This window comes from Magallana gigas, chromosome 2 (assembly GCF_963853765.1).
Source record: "Magallana gigas chromosome 2, xbMagGiga1.1, whole genome shotgun sequence".
Taxonomy (NCBI): Eukaryota; Metazoa; Mollusca; class Bivalvia; order Ostreida; family Ostreidae; genus Magallana; species Magallana gigas.
In genome coordinates this window covers 19,257,398-19,266,455 of record NC_088854.1, presented here as the reverse complement: position 1 = coordinate 19,266,455, position 9,058 = coordinate 19,257,398, and the positions used below count along the sequence as shown (strand labels likewise).

Here is a 9,058-nt window from a genome sequence, read left to right as displayed (position 1 = left end):
TAAATATGTAAATGACCTCTGACCCTGGTCCACTGCCCACCCCGATACCTGGAGCTCCAGAGTAGTCAGTTCAGTTCCGCCCGCCTACCCGTAAACACCTATATTGTATATGTTTGATGTCTATGTCCATGTCCATGTCCATGTCCATTGTTGTTCGTCATAAGGTAAGGCTTATTGCCTTATGCACATGTACTGTGTAACATGTTTACATAATATCGGTTTCAGTAATCTTTAATTTTTATCATTTATAGCCTATTTGTCCAATCTTCATGCTTACATAGCATGTGGTCCTGTAAATGGTGCGTTTTTCTCGTGAAAGAGTAGATTAAATAACATCACAATAGAAACGATCCATACTTCTTCAGACTTGACTTCTTTGATCTGGTTAGCAACAACAAACACGGAATTGCGATCCAAGTTAGACAAGCGCTTAACACACAATTCGATAGTGAGAAAAAACATTTTAAAGATTTAGACAATCTTACGAGAGAGGTCGAGGACGTTTATGAAACCCGGCCCGTCCAAAGAAATGGGGAAGGAAGTGTGCAGCGATGTCAGTATGGCAAAAGAGAACAAACATTACACCGTAGAAGAAGTAAAACGACACAATAAAAGGGATGACAACTGGTTAATGATAAACGGGAAAGTGTATGACCTCAGCCGGTGGGCAAAGAAACATCCTGGAGGTGCCAAAATCTTGGGGCATTACGCAGGTGAAGACGCAACGGTAAGTTTTGTTGGCATATGCAACATTGTTCTATTACTGATGCTTTATTTTAATCAACAAATTCATGTTCATTTCTAACAGGATAGAGTATACTTATTGATTCAAGGGAAATAATTTATACACTGTATGTATCCATGGAAAACGTGTTCTTCTCTCCTTCTTTCCTCCCAATGGAGTGTACTCAACTTGAGTGTTAATACTCCAGCGATTTCCTGTCGATATGAGTTATAAAAAATGATCAATTTGGAAGAAAAGTTGAAGATATGTATGAAAATGCGTTAAAACATGGTGTAAACAAAGTTTTTATGTAACCAGTTGATCACTCAGTAGATCCATTCTATGGGAGTTATCTCAAAATTGGAGCATATTCATCATGTTTATTTACAGAGAAACTTGCTTACTATTTTTTCTCTTTCAATTATAGTATATTCATGTGGATTTACAACAAAGTTTACCAAAAACATTTTTTTCCTTTTTTTGCATCACAAGTATCAGAACTTAGCTTTGATTGAATTGTGAATTTAAACGTTGATCTGAAGAAAGAGGTATAGCACATTAATTTAGTACCGGTATTTGGTTTTGCTTACAGTAAAGCACTTTTGCAAACATCAGATATTTTCAATGTTATACTTATATTTAGGACAAATATATCTAAAAAAAAATATGCAAATTATACATTTACCTGGTTTAAGAGTCTCGCATGTTAATATCTTACGCAGCATTTATCAATATATTTTTTTTGAAAAATATTTTTATAGGTATACCATCAATTTTTAAAAGTTTTATGTAGATATTTGAACCATTTGAAGGTGGTTTGGGACACCTCCATATTGTGACATCCTTCCAATTGAAATAAACAATAAAATCAAGCATGATATTATAAACCATTTCTTTCCCTAAATTGTACCTTACCGCGTAGCACAATGGGTTGGAGCATTCACTATGGATCTGAAGTCATGAGTTCTAATCTTGCTGGGGCTTTAAAATTTGTAATTTAATTTACTTTTCCAAAAAATTTTAAAACATATATTTGGGTCAAATATTTTAAAATTATAAAATAATGAAAGTGTTTTGATTAAAATATACTTAATTCCACATTGAATGTGTTCTACAGATATTTTAGTACATGTTAACATTGAATAAATTGGGGGTTAACATGGTCTTTGTACTGAAAATTATACAAATAATTCAATAAGTGACTTTTCTTTCCCTGTAAACCATGATAATAATATAGAGTTCAAATTACATGTATCTAACCTGCTGGGGTTTTTTTTCCTTCAAATCCTTACGTACAATTATGAGTATGTTGTGAGTACATACAAAATAAAAAGATCTCTACAATGTTCAGATAAGGATGCATTATATTTTGCTTGAAATAATCACAATTCGGAAAAGAAATGTGACTTTATACACAGAGTTTATAAATTCATTTCTCAATTCAGATTTTTTATATTAATGACAAATCAGTGGTTTCTTGTACATTTAACAACATGTATATTGTTTTATGTGAAAATGATTTTGCATTACAGAGGGATTAAATTTTTCACAGTAATTTTTAACGCTTGTTCTAGCCAAATACTGGTACTCATAAAACACTGCAGTACATGCAGATTGCGCAGTCTATAGAAAGTTATCACTGTCCAAACAGGATGGATGCACTTGGAGATTAAATTCACATCCTGAAACAGGAGGTTTTAGCTCCTTACTTGCTGTTACTAGTACATGTGTTTCTATATTATCAACGTGACTTTAATCTATTTGCGCTTGTCCCTGCTTTAAGAAAAGTTTTTCTTTCTTTTTTATTAACATGATTTACTCTGTATATATAGTTATATGAGAACAAATATTTACTTTGTATATATATTTTTTAACTTGCGAGTACAACTTTGTAAGTTTTCTTTCTCTGACATTTTTCCATGTGTTAGCATCATGTTCTCAGCATGGATTTGATATATTACTGTTGGTAATAGGCGGGTCTATATAAATGCGCAAATCAGAATCTTTTTTGCGAATCACAATTGAAATACGCACCGATTTGAAAGTGTTATCATTCAACACAATGCTTCATACACTCGTACACATGGGTTAGAATTGTGATAAGAGTCCTTTGACCTTGAAATGGAGTGAGGGGGGGGGGGGGGGGAGGGGTTAATTTGAATTTTTTAAAGCTTGAATTCTAACAAAAATCAAATTATCTTAAACAGGATGCTTGGACAGCTTTTCACAATGACAAAGGATATGTATCCAAATTCATGAAAGCTTTGTATATTGGAGATGTGGAAGATTGGGACCAGGTAAGAATTCACTGAAACATACCATTGACAAAAGATGAAATTACACATTTTAAATTTGAACAGATTTTAGAACTTTTACTTATATAACACCCATACATTGACAGTTAACTAAATTCTCTACATCTTTTGGTATGCTAAGTGTAAATATTACATCCGAGCAGAAATGTCTATGTTTGAAATTGCCAGTTATGATATTATTTTAAAACTTATTTCCAGAATGAAACAGAAATTAAAAAAGACTTCCGTAAGCTGAGGAAGTATGTAGAGGAGAGCGGGTTGATGAAGGTTAACCCTTTGTTCTACGTGTTTCATCTCCTCCACATCCTGGCCCTGGAGGTGCTGGCATACCTGGTGGTCTGGCACTGGGAGGGAAGCATGGCCGCTTTCTTTGTTGCGGCTGTACTGTTAGCCACCTCACAGGTGAATAATTGGTTTATCTTTTATGATGAGTGTGTATAAATCTTTAATATGATATAATCCTTGCAGGTTCTGACCTGTAACGATTAGCTTTACCACAAGTGCTTGTACTTAGTACACAGTTCCTTTCTCGGGTTTGATAAATTGGATAAGTGTTTAATACCTATGTGATTTAACAATGATTAAAACTGATGTTTGAGATTAAACTAAATCTTTCAAAATCAAAAGAAATTGTAAAAAAATTTTTAAAGTTTACTGGTAATTAAAAGTTATTTCTCAGAGATGACAATGTAAGCATTTCTCAGTTGCACAGGCTTTGATGTAATCAGTATTGAAATATTTGTTTATTTCAGGCGCAGGCAGGTTGGAGTCAACATGACTATGGTCATATGTCTGTATTTCCTAGTCACAAGATGAACCATATATTTCATCATATTGTTATAGGGCATATTAAGGTAAATATACAGGTGTCAGTATGAAAACATTTACTGGTCATGAAGACAAATTTAAGATGGTTATTTATTCCCTATAACAAAGTAAAATACTACACAATTAAAAATACAGTTAACTTATTTTTTATCACATTTAGTGTAAAAACTTTTGCAATCAAACAGTCATTAGTTAATACTCAACTAAGATTACCAGTTTATACATTGTTTAGAATGAGCCAATAAGAAGATCTATAGTGAAAAATCTAGCAATTTTTATCAATAAATTGTTTATTTTAATAACATTTTTAAAATGATAAGTCTTGTACCTTACAACATAAGTTTGGTCCTAAACTACATGGATTTATTTCTTGCAGGCTGCATCATCTCACTGGTGGAACTTTCGCCATTTTCAGCATCATGCCAAACCAAATGTGATAAAGAAAGACCCTGATGTCGATATAGCCTTTCTATTTTTAATAGGAGATTATATTCCCAAGTCATGGGGAAGCAAGAAATTAGGATTCATGCCATACAACTTTCAACATAGTTACTTCTTTTTCTGTAAGCATTGCAAGTTGAAGGATTTTTAAGCATGCACAATCTGAAAAAAATTGTGATCTAGATTTTTGCAAGAAAGGTCCCTCCTATAGAATTACATGCTCATGGAATACTTTTGAAAATACATGTATTTTCTTTTCTTTTTTTCCAGTGGGTCCTCCTTTGTTGTTACCAATTTATTTTCACGTTGAAAATATCTTTTTTGTTTTCAAGAGGAGAGATTATGTTGTAAGTATTCATATTATGTACAAGTTTTTTTTATTAAGAATACCTTCAGCACCCACAGGTTTCTTGCAGTGATGCAGTTAGCAGACAAAGGGTAGGTTATGAATTAATTTAGAGTTGTTTTTGTTTTTGACAGGACTTGCTGATGACTGTAACATTCTTCTACAAGTTTTTCTGGCTGTATGGCCCGTATTATGGAGGCTGGGGAGCTTTTGGACTCTACATGTTTATGAGGTACATTCCAGTTCATTCTCACTAAAAAAGTATATGAACTGTAGTCCACTGAAAATTTTTCCATGTGGTTGTTTCAAAGTATGTTAAAAATCTAAACCTCTGTAAAACCCCTACTTTTTCAGATTCTTAGAAAGCCATTGGTTCACTTGGGTGACTCAGATGAGCCACTTACCAATGAGGGTAGAGAAGGAGAAGGAGGAAGACTGGTTCTCTCTCCAGCTCGCTACCACCTGTAATGTGGATTCCTCACCATTCAATGACTGGTTCACCGGCCACCTCAACTTCCAGATTGAGCACCAGTAAGTGTAGGCTTCAACTGATTTCGGTTTTACCTGTTGTCTAATGTAACCAGCATTTGCATTTGAAAAAATATTCTTGAAATATTTGCCGGAATTAGTTGCCATGAACTATATGTACAGCAAGTACAAATGTATTACAGTAAAGCATAGAAGCATACTGACAGCAAGTATTAAAGAATAGATGCATACTGAGTAGATGTTGTCTTTGAAACAGTTGAGAGAATTTGTTGTCATGAACCATTTCGATACCTGTTATCCATCAATTGAAACTATTGCTATATTGCTAGAATTGGTCACATCACCACTTTCTGATTCATACTCCTGAACCAACTTATTTCTATACATCCTTCCAATGATATAAATCATATTTTTATAACAAATTATGTTATTCATTATGATTATTTTACATATCTTAAATGTTGATTTTCAGCTTATTTCCAACCATGCCAAGACATAATTTAGGAAAGATAGCTCCTCTGGTGAAGTCGTTGTGTAAGAAACATAACCTGCCTTACAGATGTTCGCCTCTGTTTACAGCATTTGGAGATATAGTCAGGTAAGCCGTCAATAAAGATAGTGTGCATCAGATACATTTATCTTCAAAATCATTGATCCATTAAAAGGAAGAGGGCTCACCTTCAAGTTTTTAAATATTATACAATTACAGTAAAACTCGGCTAGGGACCAATGGATTTACTTGCTATAGCCTTAGTTCTTTGTATTAGTATAACAAATTCATAAAAATAGGTATAGTGAATTCGTTATATACATTTTTTTTCTTCCACATCACTACCATTTTTGCTTTATACGAAGGCATAAAAATGAAATAACTTTTCTGAAAACCTGAATTAATCAGATGGAAAATTGAAGGATTTATGTGGAGATTGTGTAAATTGGTATTGCTGACTTTTAAAATTATTAAAGACTTCCCTGTAAAAAAAAAAGAAGGTGTAAATTTCATCATTTTTTATTTTTAAGGGACATAAAAAATTGCTAGGATTTGTTAATTCTTGTTGGGGACTCCACAAAACTTCACTATATCCTCTATATTTTGCTATATACTGGTATGTGTTAATACTAAACACATTTTGCTGTATATGAATTTGGATTGTTTGATTTAGGCAAACTGATTAGAATCCTGTAGCATCTGTTGTTATAAAAAATTAGCAGTTATGAGGAGAGCATAAAATTCAAAATTCAATTCTTAAAAGCCATGAACCATCCAGTTGGCAACATTATAATATAGACCATTAAGTTACAACAATTATGAATTGTTTCAAGAGTTGTCCTTTTTCTATGGAAAAATGCAATTTCTCATTGTAGAATGCTCAAAAAGTCAGGAGAGATCTGGTATGATGCCTATTATCATGGATGACCAAATCCTGAAAATAAAGAAGAAGGAATTCAGTTTGCATCTGTCAACTAAAATTAAATTTATCAGTTGACCAGCATTCTTAACTAACTATGCTTGTTTACCTGTGATATGCATTATCTGCAACTCAACCCCCCCCCCCCAAAAAAAAAAGAAAAGAAAAAAAAAACAACAAAAAACGAAAAACCAAGAAACATAAACTAATAGCAGATTCAAACAAAAACACACCATTTTAAGATCTTTAAATTAATTCTAACTTCTTTGTTCATTGAATTTGGTACATCTATAAGGTTACCGTTAATGAAAAGAAACTATTTTTTAAGCATAATATGTTTTGATTAAAACTGTTGGTAATGTTTTAGATGTCATTCATATACTTATGTTTTACTTATGTTTTTTTCTTTAGTTATAAATTTTCAATCATTGAGTATTTGTCTTTTAATTATACATGTAGTACAGCTGATGTTTTAACAATCTGGACAGAGTTGTCCATCATGCCTCTCTTTACTGTCAAACAAAAGATGTAAAAAACAGAAGCTAGATTCTGTTTTTTACATCTTTTGTTTGACAGTATTCTATTTGGAATATACGTGTGGTAATTTTCTTACAGTATTTCATGTTCCTTCATGGGGTAAATAAACATATGTTTTTTAATATATATTTCTATATACATGTACTTTGTTAAATAAAATTTTTCACTCTTTTAAGAATTGCAATTTTGTTCATGTTTTAGTAGCATTTATCTATTTTTCATTGAATAAAATATTTTTAAGTCATGTTCGTACATAAGTATTGTATGCATCCTTGAAAAGTAAAAGTATGAACATATCATGGAATAAAACCATCTGGCAATATAGTGAATACAAATTGGTGCGAGAACAACAAGCTCACAAGACAGCAGGTTGCTCTAGTTAGTTCTCGTGTGAATACCAACAGTGATTTTGTAACCACTTTTATACTAAATTAAATTAATTACCGGTATACTAAAGTGATTCTTTTGACTATTTAATAATTTTGATAAAGGTCCACCGGTGCGAAAATGCATTTTATAAGTGTGTTTTTTTTACTCACTTATGACTAAGAAAATATAAAATATAATGGGTGAAATGTACCCACGTTGCTGTTGTTGTAATTCTTCTGATTTGGTATGATAATCTTTTCAAGAAAATTCATAGGCCTACTGATTTTTGGGGTAAGACACATTCTAAAATTGGCGGATTCTTACTTCATCCTTGACGTCACAATGCTCTCTATGACGTAATGTAATTGTGACTTCATAACAACACACAAAACACAACACGATAATGGATATGGATGCAAAATTGGAATCGAGATTGAATGAAATCTTGTCTTGGTTGCGAAACAGTCAAAGAAATCATGACATTTTTCATAAACCGCCATTTGTCGATCCGACGACAACAGTTACACCGTTGACAACTTGGAACACTTCAGTTGTCGAGAACGCAACAACAGCGATTCCATTCGTCCACAACAGCGGGGATCCAAAGATTTCCGTGATGAAAGATGTCTTAATCTTTGTGGTCATCTTAATCCTTTGTTGCGTGAATGCACTCATCGGATACGGAATTCGTAAGAGCAGAAAACCAAGAAGAGAAGCAGACGAGGAGGAAGGGGGAATCCCAAGATGTCAAAATGACGGAGGAAATAAGTACGAATGTACATTCTGGCTGCCTGAACTAGTAGGGAACCACAGCAACAAACCCCAGGGGTTCGTGACCCTCTCCGAGAGTGGACATGTCATCGATGTGAAATACTGGTCACACCAGGAACTGGACGAATGGTTCCGGGGGAAATGTCACATGAAGATGACGGGAAATCGCCCGTGATATGATATTAGACATTTTCCGAGTCGAAATTGAAATTTTTTTTGTAACATATAATAAGCATCAGTTATTATCTTCTTGTAAAACGGGGGACATAGTTATCTTACAGAGTGAATAAAAATCAAGAACTAATTGTTTTATTCGCAGAATTTCAATATGTAAACTAAACTTACTTGAATACACTAATGGTCTGCACTGCATAAAAAAAACACTGGTAACTTATGATACGTCGACAAAATTTACCTATTTGTTGGTTTTGCTGCGAATTCATCAGTTTTAAAATAATAATAGCTAAATATATTTATAATGTAATGATAATATTAATGTAACCATTCTTTAAATATGATTTTATCCAGAGAAATATAAATTTCGAAAATGAACGATGATTCAAGACGCTTTTTTTTAAATAAATATATATTCTTTTCAATTACTCCAAAGAAAGAATCTTGAATGGGTAATATGTATAATGTGTTGAACGTCTCTATAGCCATTCTGCACAGAATCTTACAATGCGACCGGAAATAAAATGCGATTTCCGTTGCTGCAATACTGTGAAAGCTCAACAATGACATGTACTAAACTGTCCACTGAAGAAAAAGGTGCAAAAATTGTACTAGAAGGACAAATACAGTAGTACCAGAGTATACTAGTATAATT

At 32.9% G+C, this 9,058-nt stretch overlaps 1 protein-coding gene across 1 annotated transcript; it reads left to right on the top strand.

Moving 5' to 3' along the window:
• The first annotated feature begins 305 nt into the window (after positions 1 to 305).
• Positions 306 to 8,534, top strand: LOC105330734 (acyl-CoA Delta-4 desaturase). The gene is made up of 10 exons (XM_011432629.4): positions 306 to 727; positions 2,932 to 3,021; positions 3,238 to 3,441; positions 3,792 to 3,893; positions 4,244 to 4,430; positions 4,579 to 4,655; positions 4,789 to 4,886; positions 5,009 to 5,185; positions 5,616 to 5,741; positions 6,509 to 8,534. The coding sequence occupies exons 1-10, from the start codon at positions 506 to 508 to the stop codon at positions 6,558 to 6,560; spliced, it is 1,335 nt and encodes a 444-aa protein (XP_011430931.3). The 5' UTR covers positions 306 to 505; the 3' UTR covers positions 6,561 to 8,534.
• The last annotated feature ends 524 nt before the right edge of the window (positions 8,535 to 9,058 follow it).